The sequence below is a fragment of the Aricia agestis genome, chromosome 20 (assembly GCF_905147365.1).
Source record: "Aricia agestis chromosome 20, ilAriAges1.1, whole genome shotgun sequence".
Taxonomy (NCBI): domain Eukaryota; kingdom Metazoa; phylum Arthropoda; class Insecta; order Lepidoptera; family Lycaenidae; genus Aricia; species Aricia agestis.
Window position 1 is genome coordinate 4,898,102 of NC_056425.1, and position 23,846 is coordinate 4,921,947.

General features: G+C 35.8%; 1 protein-coding gene across 3 annotated transcripts in view; it reads right to left on the minus strand.

Moving 5' to 3' along the window:
* Positions 1-8,552: 8,552 nt before the first annotated feature.
* Positions 8,553-23,846, minus strand: part of LOC121737308 (protein dead ringer) — a 129,914-nt gene continuing 114,620 nt past the window's right edge. For all 3 annotated transcript variants that reach the window (XM_042128948.1, XM_042128947.1, XM_042128946.1), the window contains 6 exons: positions 15,087-15,270; positions 12,460-12,622; positions 11,568-11,760; positions 10,933-11,017; positions 10,326-10,666; positions 8,553-10,135 (listed from right to left, as the gene is read on the minus strand). In XM_042128948.1, coding sequence (XP_041984882.1) covers positions 10,038-10,135; positions 10,326-10,666; positions 10,933-11,017; positions 11,568-11,760; positions 12,460-12,622; positions 15,087-15,270 — 1,064 coding nt within the window. In that variant the 3' untranslated portion in view covers positions 8,553-10,037. The remainder of the gene's footprint in view (positions 10,136-10,325; positions 10,667-10,932; positions 11,018-11,567; positions 11,761-12,459; positions 12,623-15,086; positions 15,271-23,846) is intronic.

Genomic DNA, 23,846 nt, shown 5'->3' on the forward strand with positions numbered 1-23,846 from the left:
GGCGCGCCGCGACTGACTCCCCGCCCGCCCTGCGCCGCCCAAACAGCCTTTAAGCGCCCATCACACGCTCACGACTAATTGCAAGATGATCTTGAAAGAAAATTACAAAGGAAAAATGAAAATGGTTTTTGACTGAGGATGAATCATAATTTTTTTACTTACATGAAATTTTACTTTCTGTAGTTAACTGAAAAAAATAACTACTTACAGAAGACATTATATCTACTGTTTTATGTTGACTTTCTGAAATAAATAAGTACCTTTATGTTTATGACTGATATTTTAAACAAAAGAGTTAGTGTTAGTTCTTTAAATTAACTGTTAGAAGTGTTTATTTTCTACCTTACCAATAAAAATATGAAATACCTATACAGCGATTAATAATTTAATTATACAATGTCTGCTTGTTTTTGTCTGGCACATTCACTACTCACTAGACAGATAATGGCAGCGGACTTTGAATACTTAAATAATACGTTGCATTAAATGGTGGCATGGTTATCAGTTTGAGGGTGAGTATTTTTTCCCTTTTTCCATGATATCTTTACTATCTGTTGACATCCAAAAAAGGAGGAGCTGTTCTATGTTCGGCTGCAAATATAATATGTTTTTTTTTGGGTTCCGTACCCAAAGGGTAAAAACGGGGCCCTATTACTGTGACTTCGATGTCTGTCCGCCTGTCTGTCTTCAGGCTGTAACCCAATAACCGCTTTAGCTAGACTTCTGAAATTTTCATAGATTGTGTATATCTTTTGCCACTATAACAATAAATACTAAAAACAAAATAAAATTAATATTTAAGGGGGGCTCCCATACAAGAAACGTTATTTTTTTGGCCTTTTTTGCTCGTTATCATTAATGGTAACAGCTAGGCACTTGAAATATACATAAAGACCTTAGTTATATGTCTACTTTAATAATTAATAATAACATTTAAATAAAATAAAAAATTAAGGGGGGCTCTCGTACAAATAAACAATTTTTGCCTATTTTTCCTCTATAACGGTACGGAACCCTTCGTGCGCGAGTGCGACTCGTACTTGGCCGATTTTTTTTTTAGACACAGGAATTTATTCACCTGTTATTACCTGCATTGAGCACTAATGTAATAGGCGCTTAACATAATATAATATTCAATAACAAGTAACAAGATGACAAGTTTGCAGTCGGGACAATTTGGCGGGCCGTTTACAATCACGTAATAGTCCCTAGGGTACATGTTACATTACCTGTGAAAAGATATAAAAATAAGTCGGATTTTCCTTCCTGACGGTAGGACTCCAGAACGCACGAACCGATTTCCACGGTTTTGCATTCGTTGGAAAGGTCTCGGGCTCCGTGAGGTCTATAGAAAAAAAATCAGAAAAAACCTTCAAGAGAAAAAAGCAGGAAAACAGGGAAAATCATTTTATGGCAAAACAACGTTTGCCTGGACAGCTAGTATAATATATAAAATTCTAGTATCACAGTGCTTGTGCATGAACTCCTCCAAAACGGCTCAAGTGATGTTAATACGATCACTTGAGATCCATCGCCAACAAACTGAAATGCAGTTTGGCGGTTTTTAGGATAAGGGCAGAATGTTGTAAAATAATGAATAAATACCTAAAAAAAAACTAGATCTCAAAATACTATATAACGTGTAAACTAAAATAATGTGATTGATTAAGAATAATTAAAACTTTCGATTATCCTGCACGCGTTTTATTTATTCCCTAATAAGACATGTTTAAACAAATGAATAAGAGTCCCATATTTTTTAGATTTCTGACTCCTATATTTTGTTAAATAATGTGCTTGATAAACAAAGTGCGCCACATTAGCATCTTCTCCTATAATGATTATATACTCTATAGTATCCTTGAAAATATATAAATTAATTCTAATTTCTATTATAGTTATGTCCATCGGGTCATCTATACAATGTGTCCCGACACCGGTATCCGATCCCTTAATGTCATGATCAATGGCATATTTTATCGACAAAATATTGGGTCTCAAATTTTTTCTCTCTCTCACGGTTGTAAAATGGCTATTTTTAATATTTAGCTCTTCTCGGGCTTTCACACTAATCTGACCAGTACTTCTCATGTCCTATGAAGATAATCAGATCATCCTATGAAGATAAAAAAGGTCTCATTTGATAGCGAAACTTATGGACGCGTTTACACAGGCAATATGTTATAAAAGTGGAATCAAACATAGAAAAACCAATGTTTAAGAAAAAAAAAGTGTATTTTTTAATTAACGGCTTTTTGTGAAAAATCTAGCAGTTTAAACTGGTTCCTTTATTTTAATAAAAAGATAGAAGAGGGTTTCATCTTAAATAAATTCCTTTAGTTCTATGCTATAAGTCAGATAGTTTAGAAGTTATAACGATTTAAGTTTATGAAGTATTGGTCAGATAGATTGGTATGAAGCCAGAGAATTTTATTTTTTTTAAAGTTGGAGAAAAAAATAAAAGCCAATTTGTCACTAAAATATGCCATACATCATGACATTAAAGGATCGGATACTGGTGTCGGGACACATTGTATAATTCAAAATAAATAAAAAATCAGCCAAGGGCGAGTTGGACTCGCGCACGAAGGGTTCCGTACCATTATAGAGCTAAAATAGGCAAAAATTGTGTTTTTTGTATGGGAGCCCTTAATTATTTAGTTTATTTTAATTTTACTTTTAATTATAACCCTGCAATCCCCAAGCGGCATCCGGCTGTTGCATAACAATTGAAAATCTATTGTGTCTGCGATCTCCACGATGGACTTGCTACATATACTTACTTACAAGTGAATATTTTGTGAACATTTTAAGTGCCTAACTGTTACCATTATTGATATCGAGCAAAAATTAGCAAGAAAATCACTATTGTTGTATGGGAATTGGGAACCTATCTTAAATATTAACTAGCTATTTGACCGAGCTTTGCTCGGTATTCGATGACAATGACATTTTCTAAAAATGATTCCTATCTAGATCGATTTATCGCCCCCGAAACCCCCTGTATACTAAATTTCATGAAAATCGTTGGAGCCGATTCCGAGATTCCAATTATATATATACAGGGTGTAACAAAAATAAGTGATAATACTTTAGGGTGTGTACGTGTTCCTTGTAGAGAGTTCACTGTGAAAGTAGCAGCGCTGAAAGACCAAAAATTTTTTTCACTTTTGTATGGGGAAACTCGTGACGCTCGGGCCGTTGCCCATACAAAATGAAAATTTTTTTTCGTCTTTCAGCACTGCTACTTTCACAGTGAACTCTCTACAAGGAACACGTACACACCCTAAAGTATTATCACTTATTTTTGTTACACCCTGTATATATACAAGAATTGCTCGTTTAAAGATATAAGATTTTATTTTGTTTTTAGTATTTGTTGTTATAGCGGCAACAGATATACACAATCTGTGAAAATTTCAGAAGCCTAGCTATAGCGGTTCTTGAGATACAACCTGTAGACAGACGGACAGACAACAAAGTCTTAGGGCCTGTTTCACCACTTCCTGATAAGGCTATCCACCAATTAACTTGACAGATCAAGTATCTGTCAAAAAAGTTGTGAATAGCCTGTTAGGCACTTTATCAGAAAGCGGTGAAACATGCCCATAGTATTATTAATAGGGTCCCGTTTTTATCCTTTGGGTACGGAAACCTAAAAAAACATTTACAAGTAAGTAACTTAAAATATGCAAAAGGTTGTAATGGTCTTAGATGTAGGCATAGGCTTTATAATCCAGAATCCATACTAATAGTCAGTTTGTCATCTCAAGCTAGTCGCGTAACTCATTTCGATTAAAATTTTAACTTTTAGGCCCAATTTCACCAACGTCTGTTAGTGTTAACAGCTTGTTAAAATGTCATATCTTCTCTTTCATTCATACGAAAATCGAAAGAGGTAAAGTGAAATTAATTTGATGGTTAACTTTAACAGTAAGAGCGCATATGACCCTAACTTGACTACATACTTTAACCTAGATCTCAAAATCTGTAAGGCCTAGAAAACTGATTTTTTGACACAAGTAACTTCAGTTCATAAAGATTAAATGCTCAAGACGAAAACACGATTACTCAAAAAATGCTCGATAGTTTCTTTTTTACAAAAAACCTTGTTTTAGACACATTTTTGCTTGGATCTTCGAAGTTTGCTGTCTTTTCTTTAATATTTTTTAATATCTAAAAAGGCATTCATAAAACCAAAATTTGCTCAAAACACTTTTTTCATAATCATTATAGTTCGTATTTTATTCAAGTAAAACTAACTCGGCGGAGATTCCGCGCCGTTCTTTTTCACCTGACATATGAAAGAGTGAAAGCGTGAGTGTGAAGAGAGAATGACGATGTTTGATTTTTAGAGTCAGGAGAGCTCTTAAGAGGATTCCACACCGCCCTTTTTTCCATACAAACGTTGTCCCCTGTTTCCTCCCTGAATAATGCTAGTAGAGTTATAATTTTTTTCCTGAATATCTACGGCCACTAATACAATGTCCCTATGTTTTCTTTTTTGTCATAATTTAATTATTAAATAAGATATGAACGTTCAAAAACCCAAAAAAATGGCCAGATTTTCCGCTGTGTTCAAACGTTCAGAAAACAGATTTGGCTAGATTATACAAAAAAAAGCAAAACATAGGAACACAGCTCAATCCTTTTTTAAATCTTTAATGAAAAAACTACTTAAATCGGTTAAGTTTTGGAGAAGGAATCAGGGGACAACGAATCGTTGATTTTCTGGATTTTCTGCAGTGGTCTCTATCGCGTTCTGCGGTATAGGCTTGAGGTAAGGGAGACAGCTATAGATATTACACGTACTTTTTTTTCATTTCTCTAGCCCCTGGTGTATCCTCTTAAGCTGTTTAGGCGTGAAGACTGAAGAAAAAACAGACGAACGCACTTTCGCAATCACTAATAAAATTAATAAAAATAACGGTTAATACCAAACAGAGAACCAACCCTAAATTGTAAAATAAATTTTTCCACGCGAATTATTCTCGTATTCACATAATATACGTTTTTTATTGGTCATTATTTTTATGTGATGTGAGTAAAATTTTATGCTTATTGTGGCTTTGGATAAAATAATAATAAATCTTTGTGAGTGCTTCAAGAGGTTTGCGATGGTGACTTGATGACAATTGTTTTGTTTTATGATATAAACATAACATGACATAAAATGTTTTATTAAGCTTTTTACGTGAATATCTTCATGATAAAGTAAATTATTGTAATATAGCGTTCGTAATGCAGGGGTACAAAGAGATAATAATCCATACTAATATTTTAAATTCGAAAGTCTGTCTGTGTGCTTAAGCCTCTTCACGCCCAAACCGCTGGACCGACCTGAAAATTTATATGGAGATACTTGGAGTCCCGGGAAAGAACATAAAATACTACCTATTTATCCCGGAAAATTTGGCGCAGTTTCGGACGTCATATAGTAATTTTCTAAGTTAAAATGTATAAAATTACTTATTCTGTAGGTCCGAACACGGAGAATCGGCCAATATCTACTTTTTAACCAACTTCCGAAAATGAGGAGGTTCTATGTTCGGCTGTGGATATTTTTTATGTATGTTCAACGATAACTCCGCCGTTTGTGGACCGATTTTCAAAATTTTTGTTTTGTTGTATAGGGTATGATAGTGGATTGGTACCATATTCATAAAAGTGCTGATCTAATGATGGGATCCAGGAGTAATCGAGGGAACGCTTCAAAATTTAAATGGAAACATATGGTGATTTTGGTTTTATATGAAGTATTTTGGGCAAATGTTACTAAAAAGTCAGATTTTGCACCAAGTTATGTCATGGTTCGAAGGTGGTGAACAGAACTCCACCCTCCTTGAAGATATACATGTTTGGGGGTTTCGGTGTTGTTTTAAGAACTGAAAGCATATGCTACTAATTATATTTGATTATTCGTCATCATCATTACTTCCCTCACACCACGCATCATCGTATTTTGATTCTATTTAGTACTTTTCATAGTCTTTTAGGTTGAGACAGATGCCTTTGATCAATACACTGTCGCTTGATGAGTGATTTTGTGAAAATCCTTTTGTTATTTTAAAATATTATAAAATTAGTACTTGGCGTTATGGTTGCCAAGGTAGAAATTTGGTAATGAGATCCATAAGTAATCGAAGGAACTCCTCAAAATTTAAATGGTAACATAATATGCCGATTTTGCTTTTGTATGAAATATTCCAGGCATATTATGTTAACAAAAGTAAGATTTTGCACCAAGATATACCATGGTTCGAACATCGAAGATGCTGAACAGAACTCCGAACTCCTTATAGATACAAGTTTAGGGGTTGGGGCGCTGTTTTAAGAACTGAAAGCATATGCTACTATGCATTCATCGTCATCATCACCATCAGGATGTCATTACTACCACATCAGGATCACCAATGTCACATGACAATGTGCGTTTCGCTTTGGAGTTAAGGTTGAATTTGTTATGTTCAATATTAGTGAGTCGCTTCGATGCGCTTCGACTTAGTATACTTTGACCCAGTGTTGCGGGTACTAAGATAGCAATTTGATCATGCCTTTAAGTAATTAGACCCCTGAAAATCTGCCATACTGGTACAAATGATCAAGAATTTTGTGTCACCATCTCCCGGTCTATTATGCAAAAAAAAAGTAATTTTCATTTGTTAGAATTACGAACTTACGACTTGAAGCTGTTAAAAATATTGTAAAAGATATTATATGTAGCGCCATCTATTGCAACATTTAGGAACTTCGTATTTTACTAGCATACGTCGTTCTTAATGAGGCGGACGAGGAACGAAACGGCGCGACGTCACATAGTGTTTCGTTTGTCAGGCGACAGATGACGCTTTGCAGATGAAACTACGATTTTAAAAATATTTAAAATTTTATAATTTTTGTCCTATTTTTTAAATATTTCGTTCAAATATATCGTTGACAATGGATAATATTTTGGTGTTGACACTACAGTGAAGTCTACACTAGCCCCACCAGTTCACACTCGTTTGTCGAACGAACGAGCACGAATAATCTGAGGCCGCGGAAGGACAGCCACCAAGTCGTAAAAAGCGAGTTTTTATTCTTCAATTATTTTTTTTAATTTCATGACCAGAGACCAAACAAGCTTTTTGGAGATACTTTTAGATAATTATTTAATTACTAGATGTTCCGCGCGGCTTCACCCGCGTAATTTAAGAATGTCACGGAAACCGTAAATTTTTCCGCAAGAAATGAAACCTATGTATGTATGTCCTTTCACGTGGTACATTCTTCATGTGTGCCAAATAACATAAAAATTGCTCCAGTAGTTTCTTAAGTTAATAAGCATTTTAAATAATTTCCTCCGTTTTTTTTCCACATTTTACTCTATTTCTTCGCTCCTATTAGTCTTAGCGTGATAAAATAATATAGCCTTTAATATCCCTTCCTCGATAAATGGGCTATCTGATGATATCTATAACACTGAAATAATTTTTCAAATAATTTCCACCCGTTTTTTCCACACTTTCCTCTATTTCTTCTCTCTTATTAGAATTAGCGTGATAAAATATAGCATATAGCCTTCCGCGATAAAGGGGCTATCTAACACTGAAAGATTTTTTTCAAATCGGACCAGTAGTTCCTGAGATTAGTGCGTTCAAACAAACAAACAAACTAACAAACTCTTCCGCTTTATAAAGTAATCGAAAAGCATTAAAATAGTTTCTTGCCTTTCGATCTAAGATAATACTTATAATAATTCTTCTACATTACTATAATATTCTGTACTTTCAGTCTATCATGGACAGATATATGTAACAATAACATTCGATCTCGACCGAGCAACAATGTTAATTTATACAATTTAGACATTACAGGGTAGTAGAATTTTATTATTTTCTTACACTATGCTACATTAAATAGGTGAAATAAAATACAATCTCACATTTTATCATCTTTTTATTTAATACTTTCATACAATACATTCTTAATATTATGTAAGACGTCCATAATTTAAGCTTTTATTACATTTACTGATTGATTCATTGTACTTACTCACATAGACGGGAATGTACTAAACTACATCTACTTATTAATTATGTAGTTAATACTATTCCATTCGCGGCGTTCTAAAAGCCCTAATCTACATCAGCGAAGGGCGAACTAGTTAATCGAAAAACATTATATTAAAATACAATTGTAAAAAATTAACACTTAAATAAACTAATCAGTCTACCAGTAAAAGAACGGGTACGCTCTGTGAAAATTTGAAATTGGAATAGCTGCACTACAGTTTTTTTTTACAACTACGCGAAGGTTTTTTCAAAGAGATTTTTATTGTGAAACTTGAGAAACATGTGTATAAAAACTTTTAACTAAAGTACAAAATTAATATTACAAATATCTTATTATATCGATACAATTAATTACTGGAGCAATAGCTTGAACCCTACAGGCTCTCTAATTTGTTCATCTCTATTTACATAGATATGTGGCGCCACCTATACTGCCTTATAATCTGTATTAGTCTTATTTGCACCGATGTTGGTCATTTCGTACTTCTTTGGTTTCTCAACTTTCGATAGGTGCAAATCAGACAATTAAAGATTATTCGAGACTTGGCCTTAACGAAATAATTTATTCTACATTATTCTCCTAAATGTTAAGTTTATGATGACATGTATACTTTATACACATTTAAATGCCAACATAAAAATCACATAAACAAGCAGCAAGTTCGGTATGTAGTCACCAAACTTTTTAATTCATTTCATACATTCATCGCATAACAAATGACCTGTTAAAGTTTACGCTGCACTGCTTTAACATTCTTACATTTTATTCTTAACGAGCACTGATGTTTTGTATTTATTATAAATAATACAAAATGTAATGCAAAATGTTTTAGGTTAACTTGCAAAGTGGTTCAGTTAATATTAATCTTAGTCTTAAATATTTTACACTGAGATATGCTAACATTACGAATAACAATTACACTCAGTAATAACGTCCATACAACAGGACCCCAATAAAAAACACAAGTATAAAAATTGTAACTAAATACCTACTTAAACGAGAACTATTTACAAAATTGTACAATAAAAAATAATGGACAAAAACCAAATATTTTATCATAAATACGTTTTTACAAAAAATTGTCACACGATAAAATGCGCCAAGTCTCTGTGATTATTTTACTACGCCGCTATATTGGACAACATTTTTAACACTTTTGTAACCGAGTCACTTCGTAAAATGGTGTTAAAATTGTGGGTTAAGGTATAAAATATCGAAAGGCTCAATTCATACTGTTACGAAAGAGACGAATCGAAGCTTCATGAAGTTGTTCTCATAAAGAACATAATTTATTCGTCAGTGCAAGCGTCTGATACGTCTCAATGTGAACTGGCTTTAATTTAGGATTTTTTTTAAATGTTGAGCTGAAAACTCGAGTTAGCACATCAACTTAAGGTTTCAAGGCCAATGTGCAGTAAAAGTGCATGTTGAAAAGGGCTTAGGCCAATGTGTATAGCCAACATGGTAACGTAGTAGAAGAAATCAAAGTAGAACTTGAATTTGTGAAAAAAATGATATATGCTCCATAAATTACTAAATAATATTTACAAAAATTGTCATACCTTTAAAATTAGCTAAGGGACATGATTACAAAATGGGCAGTGTCAAATTAATGATAAAAAGGTAACAAGCTAAAGTAAAATGATGAATGTGCTGCTTAAATATAAGAATATAATTTTGATATACAGGGTAGAGAAACATCGCTTATGGCAACACTGGGAAGTTACTTTTGTTGATCTATCAAAATATTTTTTAATTAAAGTGTCTAAAAGTAAGACAGCTTGCTTTCAATTACTGAACACAATTTTTTAGCAGACTGTATATTGTATAAGCAGAATACGAAAGTTGCATTTAAATTTTCGTCCATTTTGTCATTCGTGGTATGAATCGTAATAAATAATGATTGCAAATACCCCTGTATATATAATTTCTCGTGAAGTATATAACTATTTTTGGTTACGATCCTTATATTAGTTGTGTGGCTACATGCCGTTCTGCGAGGGGTAGAGGATGCCCTCGTATGTGATGCCGTTGAGGTCGATGGAGACATTCAGCTCCTGGTCACCCGTGCTGGTGTCGCCTGGAAAAAATATAAGAGTGTAAAAATTTGATAATTTTAAAAACTTGTCGAGGTGCTACTATGCCCCTAAATTTGCTATAATATATCATTTAGAGACACAAATTCTAGAGATTTTATAAAATAGTCCAGTCAAAATTTAAATGAGCAAAACAAGTCATCTGACGGTGAATATTTGTTCAGAATTACTTACCTTTAGATGTTATTCTAAACGAGGCTCCGTTGAGTATAGACGCCGTGCCGTTGTGTGAGTGCGTTAGCGAGGGCGGCGGCGTGGGCAGGTTGTGTGCGGGCACGCGCGGCGAAACGTGAGGCGACACGGCGCGGGGCGACACCGACGTACGAGGCGAGACGGAGCGAGGCGCGCGCGCTGTTCTTGGCGAGTGAATGGGAGAGCGATAGTGAGGGGAGCGGGATGGCGATATGGACATGGATGAGGAGTGAGTGACGCGGCGCTTGGGGGGCGCCGCGGGAGGGGGGCTCGCCTCGCGCTTGATGCCGTTGCTCGGACTCTCCGCTAGGTTCAGCGCCTCGCTGCAACAACATCATTGGTCAATACATAGTAATGCAAGATTTCAGGACCTTACCTAACTTCACTAAAGATTACGTTATATTAAGACCGAGTAGCTGCTATAACTTCTTAATTCCTAGATTGTGCACTACTCAAGTTGTTAAAAAGACTTATCCCTAAGTTGGCGTACTTAAATTAATGTTAAAGTTAAGCAAATGATAATTATTAAGGTAATCCTGAGTTTGGTGTAGACTGGTAAAAATGTTGAAGTTGGTCAATAGATACTTACCGTTGTGGCTCGAGGTTGACGGTCTGCGGGTTGTACAGGTTCCACCACATCTGTGTCATGTCCATCGCCGACGGTGGTGACTCCGCTAAGAAAAAGAAAATTAAAAAATTATACTTTGTCCATTCCATTCAGATCATGTCTCTCTTGGCTGCTGCGCTGCCGTGGCCCCATGTTTATTATATCGACAATTTGGTAGTTTTTTTTATAACAATGCCTTGGTTATATATTCAAAATATTATTTTGAATAATCCTTTGAAATGCGACAATTGATTGTGACATGGTTTTCACAAATACCGCGAAAAACGTTACACAAGAGAGAAATGAGAAAGTTTCATACAATACAATCTAATTATCATAATGTAAAAGCGGGCCTGACACACATCTTTTTTAACGCATTACAGGCGATTATTTGAATATCTACACAATGACGCTTTACACAATACTTAAAAATATACTAAGTAGGCATGCATCTGCCTACCACATATAAAAAAAAATCGTCATTTCTCAGCACTGGCAGTTGACACTTGACATTACGTAAAATTTAAAATTCGAACATCACCTAGCGAACGCGGTAAATCAAAATTCCAAATTTGAAAAAGCGGCATCGATATAAAACATTTAGATTCTAGACTCACCGTTGCGTAGAAACTCGCGTTGGTGTTCCTGTATCATGCGGGCTAGCTTCTGCAGGTTTTCCATGTCCCTCTGGGAGTACTGCGAGGGGTGGAGGGGGAGGGAGGGCAGGTGGGGTATGGGCCCGCCGCCGGGGAGAACTGGCTGCATGTGTTGGGTGTACGAAGCCACTGACGGCATGCGGTTGAACTGCGGCTGGAATTAATGAAGATTATTCTTTTTTAAATAAGGAAAACAAAATTGCGATTTAATGAAATGAAACAAGTATCTCCAAAGTATGACTTTGAGTCCAAAGAACGGACATAGAACATTCATTGGATAAATATGTCATTTTAGCAGAAAAACTATTTTTTGCTGAAACGACGTTTGGCGACATCATAAATGTCCGGCTTCAGAAATTTTTTAACTTTTCGTCGTTGATTGGTAAATTTTTTGACAGCAATGCCAATCAAAAGCGATAGTGAGTAGATTAACTCCTGTAGAAAAACTGAGACACTGTGCATTAATGTTTTTAAGTCAACCCAAAAATATCATAGGCAATCTATACTAATATTATTTAAAAGAGTTTGTTTGTTTGAACGTGCTAATCTCAGGAACTACATGGTCCGATTAGAAAAAATACTTCAGTGTTAGATAGTTCATTTATCAAGGATAATATTATCACGCTAAGACTAATAAAAGTGAAGAAACAGAGGAAAATGTGGAAAAAAGGGTTTATCTCACGAACTACTACAGCAATTTTTATGTTATTTGGCACAGATAAAAAGTAGACCACTTGAAGAATCATAGGCTATTTTTGTGGGCTAATTTGTCTGCGAAGTTCCTTATTTACGCGGGCGAGGCTGCGCGGAACGTCTAGTCACTAGTGAGTAGTGTTTAATTATAGACAATCACCATAGACAGAGCAGCCTGCGCTTGCACCTCCTGCGCGTACTGGTTGGCGGCGACGGAGTGGCGGCGACCCTCGCGCTTGTTGCCCTCGATAGCCACGTCCAGCTCCGCCTTCGTCGAGAAGTTCTTCTTGTGGCACTCGTAGTCGTATAGGAATCTCATGTATCTGGAGAAAAAGAAAAAAATAAGCTATGAGGTTTCAAAACACGACTAAACGCTTTGAGAAAAGGTAGGTAGTGCCCTTGCGTTTCGCTTGGCTCGTCTTTGTATATTGAAATATGACAAATGGTAGACAGGTCACCTGACTGGAAATCCCGCAGTTGCAAGTGTGATATAAGTATATCAACGTTAGCGTATGCAAATTATATTATTTAAAATTGATCGCTAGCATCTCTATAAAGTTAAAAGGTATGACCCATCTGACCTTTCTTTTCTTAAACACCGAATCTCTAAAGGACCTTCATGGCCATCAAATTTAAGTGCTTATCTAGTTATTTTATATCGTGGCAATAAATCATAATATAAAACGACAATCCTTTGAGGAGCCGACGACCCGGCTACCTATTCATGGCGGGAAAGCTGACATTAGTCATTACGGCGTCTCTATCAAAAGTGTCACAAGTCATAAAATGAAGATTTCGTCACGAGCACGATGAGTTATGACGGGAATAAATATCGCGACGACACCTAAATACCTACGTGTGTTACCGGCGGATAAATATTAAAATAATCACGGAGAAGAAATAAATTTAAAATTATTAAGAACTCTAAAATTATAATTTAAGTTAAGTAACTACAAAAAATATTATAAGAAAATATTATAAGTAGTTATAAAATTTAGGTACTTGTAATGAGTTGAAATTAAATACTACAGTCTACAGCTAACGATAAAAATATTATGCTAGATTGATAGATTAATATCACTGCAATGACTTCAAAGATCTAATTTCTAAAATGATAAAGAACATACGTAAGTGAAAAGCTTTTAGTCACAAATTATTATCAGATATTTAAATAATATCTTAGTTTGTCATTGTTATTATTTACAATATTATATTTTATTGTGTATATTATCTCAGCACTCAGTAGCTACTAGCTACCCAAAGCCCAAAGAGTCGTAAGCATACAGTGGATACTAACAATAAAACCCTTTAATCTAATCAGTAATTAACACTTGAACGCGTAACGGTAAACGGACAGACGGACCGACAAAGAGTTCAACATTATTCATATTATATTATGTATATGAAATTGGGATGGAGCTATTAATTATAGATTTGACATAATGTCTCCGCTGTCTTTACTATGGTTGACAAATTTGAGGCATAATTTAGCTCTTATTTTCATAGTCATAAGGCCAATGTCGTCGGCTGTGTCGTCGTGAGAGTACAATAAAAATTCAAATATGGAACACTCAAATGGCCAGCGTTATACTAGCCACTAATATAATACTGCCCATAAATAATATGTTATATTACGTATAATACGTCTTCATGCTTATTATAATTTCAAAGGATGAGATTTTGAGCGGGCTATATTGAAATAAAATAAGCTAAGCTAAAAATAAAATAATAAGATTTAAAGTGTTTTGTAATGCGTACAGTGTACAAAAATTAAAAACTCAGAAGTTTCCATTTTGGCACTTTTGACCTTTGTGAATCCATAAATTCAGATTCCTAATAACATCTAAAAATTAATTTAATAAATATTTTTTTATAAGTTAAGTAAAGCCTATACCTACCCTAAATCATATCTTACTCTATTTTTCACAACATCATAGATTCAATTTTGTAATTCTTAAGTTACGTCTCTTTCGAATCCATTAGCATTTTATTTTCACCTAATTCTGAAGCTACTTGAATGCTTTATTATTTAAACCTTAAGAGGTTTAAAGAATAAAGCATTCAAGTAGCTTCAGAATTGACAGAGAAACAATGCATAAATTCATACAATGTTTTGGCCTTCTCTATTACATTGGAAAAAGCGCTTCATAGATAAGTCTATGAAGCGCTTTTTCCAATGTAATAGAGAAGGCCAAAACATTGTATGAATTTATGCATTGTTAACAGTAGTTAAACAGACAAGGGCCAAATTTCAGCTTAGGCATTTTTTTTATTATAAACTTAATTTTAAATTTCTAATTGTAGGCTATCTTTACCTACGTAATTATATTCCACTGTGGTACTATGGTACTGACATACCTAGTCATCTTCTGCACAAAAATTCCCAAATTAAAAATAATAGTTAAAAAAAACTAAAAAAAAGTCGCTCTTTTATTATTTCAAAAATTTTAACACATTATTGCATTGTTATTGACTCTCAACACTTGTGCAAAGTTTCGAATTAGTTTGACTAGGAGATAGGACTTGGAGATAGGTAAAAATCATGCTCAAAGATTCCGTTACATACAAACATAGAGTGGAGCGTCTGTACTCTCGCCACAAAGTGAATTTCGGTTCCTTTGTGGTGAGAGTGCCGACTCAAGTTTTATCCATCTTCGAGGTGGAGGAGTTCTGGCGCGCCGGTGTAGTTTACCGGAGGTTCCGGTTGTATTGTATGCTTAATAAAGAATTTGAATATGAATTTGAATACAGCCCAAGCTAATAAAAGCGTGTTGAAAAATAACTCACTGCGTCCTCAGCGTGAAAGCAGCAGACGTGATGGACGAGGGCAGGTTGAGGCCTTTGATGATCTCCTGCCAGAGCTTCTTGTTGATGACAGCTACTAGGCCGCCCCGGGCCACCACCAGGTTGTACAGCTCGCAGAGGTCGAGTACTGTTTTCGCCATGACGGGTAAACGGGTGATGGGGGTACCTGGAAGAGAAGGTGGTGGTTTTGAGTATTTTATCCTACTGTGCATAAGAGAAGATGATATTAAAAGTATTTTGATTATAATTTATACTACATCGAGAAAAGGTCGGTAGTGCCCTTGCGTTTCGCTTGGCTCGTCTTGGCGGGGGCACTACGGTGGCCCCAGATACATAATATTATTTCAAAATTTGAATCTTATGGTAGTTGTACGGTGGACTATTGCGGAAATAGTAAACGGATTTTGGATTCATTGGTAGAAGTTTAAGCTCTTAACATAAAACATATACCTATACCTATATTTAGTATTTAGTAGCAAAGCGTATGCTATTTTTGTATAAAATTGATTTTTAGTATGAGGAACTATATCTATCACGCTTGGTTATGTCTGAATTTGGCTGATACATTTATGCTTGTAAGTCTTTTGTAGAATAAGCAAAAAAGTCTTCCTTCGAAAAACACAGCAAACTCAACTCTACATGTTTATTGCAATTACCTAGTTCAAATATTTGGCATAGACAAGCATAGACAATCATTCACACAGAATTAGCCGCGGATATGACACACATATGATAATATCCTGCGTATAACTGTATTGGTGGGTTATGGCGTTTTGCTCTGCGCCGTAAACCAGCGCGATACTGATTTACGAGCGTGCAGATCGCGCGTTTATGGCTGACGGATTTAGACGAGATATAGACGAGGGGTTAAGACGAACTATCTGCTACTACTATCTATGTTCAGATAATCAAATCAAATAATTTTATTCGGAGTTAATTTTTTACAAAATCTTTTCTGAACGTCGAGACTATGGTGCCTATGGCGGTTCGGAAACTAGCCTGGCGAGAAGAAACAGCGTTAGAAACTCGCACGGGACCATCTTTTCATCAAAAAGATGGAAATTTTACCAAAAAGATATTAAATATAATATTTGGTGATAAATCATTTGTTAAGTTCCGTCGGATTTAGACGAGAACGAGAGATTTAGACGAGTACGACAACTGACAAGGAGTTTAGACGAGGTACTCTTTGATTTCGACGGGATACTATCTACCAGTGTTGATATAAAGTGATAAAGTAAGAAATTCGGAGAAAGGCAAAAGGTTGCAAGTCATAAAATGCATTTTTGTCGGATGGCGTTGCTTGAATTGAAAAGATCCTACTGTACCAACTACCAACGATCCTGATGCGCCGAAATTCAGTATCCATACAAAATTCAATTATCGAATTAGATTCTACAAAAACGCTTAAATGGTGGTTTAGATATACCTAAAAGAGAAACAGAAGGACGGATAGACACACAGAAAAATATTCGACGACAATTTTATTCAAGTCTTCTCAATCATAAATAACAGCCAATATTTGGAGTTGGACTTTAAATAATAATGTTTCTCATTAGTCATTTCAAAGATTGTCGTCCTGTAGTCACGATTATGAACATAATCTTAAACACGCGACCTAGGTGTGTCACGGACCGGAAAATCAATTTTTCACACAAGATACGAATTGACAAACACTGAGATAACACTTCCCTGGGAAAGGAGTATAACCGCTAGTTCAGTGTTCCTCAACCTGTAGGTCGTGACCCCCTGGGGGTCACGAAGTTTCTGTCGTAAAAGGTCGACCTCTTACGACAGAAACGAAACTCTCTCTCGAGAGAACAATTATTTCAGTAGAAACAATCCATACTATCCATACTAATATTATAAATGCGAAAGTGTATCTGTCTGTCTGTCTGTCTGTTACCTCTTCATGCCTTTGGGCGTGAAGAGGTAATCGGTTCAGCGGTTTGCCGCTGAACCAATTTGGCTGAAATTTGGCATGGAGATACTTTGAGTCCCGGGAAAGGACATAGAATACTTTTGATCCCGGAAAAATGTACAGTTTCCGCGCGATAAACAAGTTTTGGCGCAACGGAGTTGCGGGCGTCGTCTAGTAAAGATTATAAAGATGATATTAAGTAGGCTTATTTTAACAAAAGCATATTATATTCATAAACATACATGCTAAAGAAGCAACGGGTGGGGGGTCGCGACATACTGTTTCATACCAAGGGGTCACATCATGAAAAAGTTTGAAAAACACTGAGCTAGTTTACAGTTTCTGAGGCGTCGACGTCGCACAACTGTTCAGGCGAAATGCGAAAACAAACACACATATAAATATTTATGTTCTACAATCATTTGTGGTGCTTCGTCATTTTTATGAGTGCATTACGAAAGATTTTCATGAAAAAATAAATTCAATCCGTCTTCACACTAATAAAGTATGAAAATTATTTTAGTAACCTTTCAGTTACCGGTACCACAGTATTACAATATTTAGGGCCTGTTTCACCACTTCCTGATAAGGCTATCCACCAATTAACTTGACAGGTCAAGTATGGAGAATCTGTCAAAAAAGTTGTGAATAGCCTATAAGCAGTTTATCAGAAAGTGGTGAAACAGGCCCTTACCCTATGCCATACCTTACAATTTACTCCTACTATACTAATATTATAAATACGAAAGTCTATCAGTCTGTCTGTCTGTTACCATGCTTGAAGCATGAATCGTGAAACTTTTATTTTAATATACCCGATACTCCGAGTCCCAAAGTTTTTAGTTATATCGCGAAAAATGTACGGTTTTCGATAGACTTTAGAGCAATCAAGTTATAGGCAAAATCAACTATAAATTGAAATCGTAACAATTTACAAAACGGAAAAACAATTTGAAATACCCTCAAACTCCCACCCTAATACAGGGTGTTCATTTATTCAAACATCAATAAACCCCGATCGTTTGACGAGAGAGGCATTAGCGAATACCTAAACGACTATTTGTCAATACGTCTTCCTGGCAGTTAATCACTCTGGTTATCCGGCCCGCGGGGGCGTGTGACCCCCCACCCCCCCTCGAGGGGGTCCACGGGGGGACGGAGAGGGGGGCTGATGAGTTCCCGAACGTCTCCCCAGAGATTAATTGCTGAGCTTATGTTGAACGTGATGAGCGGAAAATTAGAGCAAATAAAACGGGCGCTTTGTTAATGTTCCCGGTGATTGATCTGTATAAAGGTTTAAGAGGTAGATGAATGAGGATTTAGGACTTGTTTATGTACTAGAATCTAGATAGACCTGACCCTTTAAGCGTCTCCCAGACAGACGCGGCCTGCGGTGGCGGTGGCAGTGGCGGTCAGTTGGATGACATGGCCGTGTGGCCGCGTGTGTCTGTGTCGTCCCTAGAACTTTCAAGTCATCCAACTGACCGCCACCGCCACCGCCACCGCAGGCCGCGTCTGTCTGGGAGATGCTTTATCGCTTCTTTTTATAATCGCTGATCAAAATGTAGGTACGGAATTGACATAAGCGTTCGATAATATGAAGTTGACGTTCGACTCGTGTAATGTCAATTCCATACATTTTGATCGGCGATTTTATAAAAAGGCGATAAAGAAAACTTCTTGGCTAGCCCTGTTACTAGTACGTATTAAATTTATCTACGCAGTTAGTTAACAAGAAACGCAGTGAAATGACGTGATGTTTTCTTATAACGATAAGAAAGTTTGAGAATATTTTAAAATAGAATCTAAACTTAGGTCACTTAAATATCCATACTAATATTATAAATGCGAAAGTGTGTCTGTCTGTCTCTCTGTTATCTCTTCGCGTCCAAACCGCTGAACCGATTTTGCTATTTGGTATGGGGATAATTTGAGTCCCGGGAAAGGATACTTTTTATTCATTGCGGGCGGCCTCCAGAACTTAATAAAGACGTGTTTTAACTATCCAATGTCCTCTTTAAATGAGTGTTCAGAATACAAAATAACACATCAAACGTAAAACATTATAGTAAACACCTTAACCGAAGCGTCATCCCAACTTTGATGTGTTCAAATAGACGTGACATACTCTATCAATACGAAATCCTCCGTACGATCGTAAAACGGCAATAAAATATATATTTATCATACATTTATTACACGGAAAATCCATCTACGTGCGAATATAGCCGAGAAGGACAAGCCGACGATTAGATTCTGTTAAATGCAGATTAAACGGTGCTAAAACGCAGATTTACATAATGTCATAAACGCAGCTCGCGATACAACAACGATCAAAGTTGCGGGCGAAAAATACAAAAAAGCAAAAATTCTGGTTACACTACTTTGACTCCCTGTGAACTATTTGCTTTAGGTCAGTTAAATAAACGAACCATCAATAATATGCAAATATATTTACATTTCACAAAATATATACTTATTTGAAAGATTTGCAAAGAATACTTATTTAATTGATGAAAATTGGTAATATTTTCTTTTTTATAGCAACAGTAGAGCTTAGATTAGGGTAAACAATTCAGTTTAGAACTTAAGAGTCTTCTAAAAACTACCTTACGAAAGTAGTAACTAATAACTAGGAAACCAGTAATGTACTAAAATACTATAAATACTTGAACTTTACACACCAATTGAACTCCACCGAATAGAATCAACCGTACAAGATTGGGCACGATTCGTCCCACTTATGTTTAGATATTTCAAAGTAACAAGTCGAGAAATGTATTGTTTATGAAAACAATCACCCCAATAACTGTTTCCTCAAATCGGCGTTGAGATTCGTTATGCATGCGCTGGACCAGTGCACGCTATTATCCGACCGCTACAAAACACCCATTTTAACAGCTAAGAGAGAGGCCACAATCCTCGGTCGCGGTGCGACAACTCTTGGACGTTTTACATCATAAAGTTAATATACCTAGCGGAATAGAGAAACAAAGGCCTGAGCTGTGAGCAAAAGAGATGTCACTATCAGTAACACTGCGTGGTAAAGAGACGTGTGATACATGACAGCAGCACTCTTTTTTGACGTCCAGTTGCCACGTGCCACACGTTGACAATTTAATCTCATAGAATTCATGTTCAATCATGCTTGTGTAAGTATATACGCACACATATTTTGCACCAATTTCGGTTTTATTTGACAGCTCTAGATTGTTGCTCTATTCCGCTAGATATATTAAGTTTATGTATTGATGTCGTCGGACAAAATGTGTTGACGTTTCAAAACATCAATTTTAATAGCTTAGACCTAAGCCGCAATGCTCCAGTACGTTGCGTTGTCGAAACGCATCAATTATTACGTCATACAGACTGGACATTTATTACAAGACGATGACAGCCTGTAGTTTTATCACGACCACAGTAGAAACAGCAAAGAATAGAAACCCTAACAGAATGATTGAGGGGCATTGTCTGTTTTACCGTAGGAAGAAACCCTTTTTAAGCCCGTGTTAAAAATCCGATATCAAAAATATCTGACAAAGCAACGCATCAATGTAACATATCTGCGTCGTCGCACCGCACCGCAAGTAAGCAATGTGGCCGCACTAACAGTACCGACGTCCCACTTAACACGGCCGGGTTATATCGCCGACAGAGCCAATCTAATTGTATATCCAATTGTGACAAATTATTGCTTCGAAGAAACATTCATATCGACAACCTCGCTGCTATTTATAGTTGCGCGGGAAAATGTTGCTTATTTAGTAAATGCTGAATACTAAATAGATAAGTAAACGCCTATTTCAATATTTCTCATGTTTAGTCTAAAGTTACATTACAATACAACATTGCAACAAGGAAATTTTAAATTTCCGCAATAGTAATGGCAAATTAATTGGATTTAAAGCGATTGTATTAAACAATAAATCAGATTATAAATAAGAACAAGGCATTGAGAAAGCTAGCTTTTCCACTCCTAATAAAAAATGCAAGAGTGTCCGACTTTGTGTTATTGAAAAAATTGGAATTTACGTAGAAAATGCCGATCGATATAGTTATTAATTCTTGAATGCAAGAATTAAAAGAGTTACGTAAGATAATGAGTCTACGTTTTCCTGCATGATTCTACTAATTTATACATCAACATGGCATCATCAGAAAGTCTGATTGTCAAGGAGATTGTTTTAAATAAACTCCATGATAATAATTATGAAGATAATTAGTCTAGGTTTTCCTGAATAATTCTACTAATTTATACATCAACGTGGCATCATCAGAAAGTCTGATTGTCAAGGAGATTGTTTTAAATAAACTCCATGATAATAATTATGAAGATAATTAGTCTAGGTTTTCCTGAATAATTCTACTAATTTATACATCAACGTGGCATCATCAGAAAGTCTGATTGTCAAGGAGATTGTTTTAAATAAATTCCATGATAATAATTATAAAGATAATGAGTCTAGGTTTTCCTGAATAATTCTACTAATTTATACATCAACATGGCATCATCAGAAAGTCTGATTGTCAAGGAGATTGTTTTAAATAAATTCCATGATAATAATTATGAAGATAATTAGTCTAGGTTTTCCTGAATAATTCTACTAATTTCTACAGCAATACAGCTTCATCAGAAAGTCTGATTGTCAAGGAGATTGTTTTAAATTTTGATGATAAAGAAGATTACAATGATGATTTTGACGATGACATACAATGTAGTATTGACACGCTTAACGGCACTTACGTCGAAACCATCGTAAACCTAACACCTCAGATAAAGGGCTGTAAATTACGATTAGTTCTCAATACTAAAATGCAATTTGACTAACAGCTACCTGGAATACCACAGTAAATTATACACCTAATCAGACCTTCCGATTTCCGAAGTACTTAAAGATGAAGAAAATTAACATCGGAATGGACTTCTTTTTATTTAGAAAAAAAGTAAGGTAGCAGAAGGCTTAAAGAATACTAAAAACGTAGATTAAAATTCACGAACGTTTCAAACGTTAAAGAAGACGGTTAAAATGACAAAATCGATATGAATTTAAATAAGCGATATAATAATATAACAATCTATTGAACGCTATTCTTGAAACTTAAAGCTTTTTAAGCTACCTCAATTTACTTTTGTATCTGAAACGGTTTATTTACAGAGTCATTAAGTAGCAACTTAATAAGGAATAGTGATATCAAGTCAATAGCAAGCTATATAGGTATAACTCTATAAGTTATAAGCCTTCTCTCATTAAAGCCATTCTACTACTAAAAACATCTAGTCATTATTATCATTAAAACCATACAACATAAAACTTTCCGACATTTTGAATAAATTCGATATAAACACTAGGTAGAGATCGGGAGATAATCGATCGGACGCCCTCGAGACGACCTATCAAGCCAATAGCGGGCTATCATTTAACGGCGAGCTCGCATTGGTCGGTGCATTTGATCGCCCCGCCCCCTCTCGATCGGAGTTTCGATCCATCACGATATAACTACTGAGTACTGCCTACTACCAATATATATTCTGTGCTACTGCGATGATCGTGGTAATGGTAGATACGTAATTGCATCACTTATCTTACTCATCTGCGAACTATCCGTAGCTATTTTATGGTATTACCTTTTTTTCTAAAAACATAATATTATATGTTTACTCTTATTATTCTCTTGCAGAAGTTTATTAGCACTTTTTTAAGTTTTATATTTTTGATTCGACGTTTATTATCATCGTTATATTCCTCATTTATTTCAAGCATTAAAATTGCAAATAGGAATCAGATAAGAAGTGATAATGATGAACGTAAAGACGCAAATAACAGTAAATAGTGGTTTAATAGCTCATATTACGGCAGTAAATGCTGGCTTCCCTCTGTTTAGACACTCTTGTTTTATGGCTGTAAGAATTTATTGCGAACATGAGAGAAGTTTTAAATTAAACTCGTATTTTAACGCTTTAGATACGTATGTTATTCCATTTACGTGAAGTTTGAAGTGCTCAGTGCGAATGACATGGATTAAAATAAGTAGTTTTAAAGATTGTAAAGACGCAAATGAACTATGAGCAACAAAAAGATAACCGTCATAGAACATATTATTTCCTTGATTTCCTTTCCTTGATTAATCCGACAACTACAGGGGCAAAAACTGATTCAAATTTACATTGACTTGAATAAATCGAATGAAAATAGAGTAAATCTTAGAAAACAACATAATAAAGTAAATACATAGTGAGCAACATGGAATTTGTTTCATTCATTATCTGTTCCGAAGCCATCAAAGCCGAATACACATTTACTGCTCGCACATGGTATGGAACTCGCCGAAGCGACAGATACGATGATCAATCACACCAGCAGCAGTAAACCCGAGAACAATCCGGCGTAACTCCGCTCCGGAGACATTAAAACGGCCGGCCTTTCCGGTGCAACATTGTCCGGCCTTTCTTATTAGAATCACCCCCACTGATTTACATCGACACTAATTTCGGCCGCGATTAAGCACGGATCGGTTAACGTAAATCATTTATATGACCAATCAAATACGAACACTTCGGGAGTGGAGAGCGATTCGCCGTAATTGGCAATAAGAAGACAAAGGCGGCGGTACCTCCGGGGAGCCATTACCGGTCAATACCCATTATTACGCGATATTTTCGCGAGCGCAGCCCTCCGATCTACACATGAAGCGATCTGTAATTAAAGGTTGTAAAGTATGATTTACAGCGGGCCGAGAGTCGAACCTTGCGGAACGCCGGCCAATCCCTCGTATCAATTTATTAGAAACGTATCTTCGTCGTTGCGGTGGCTTCGGTTTCC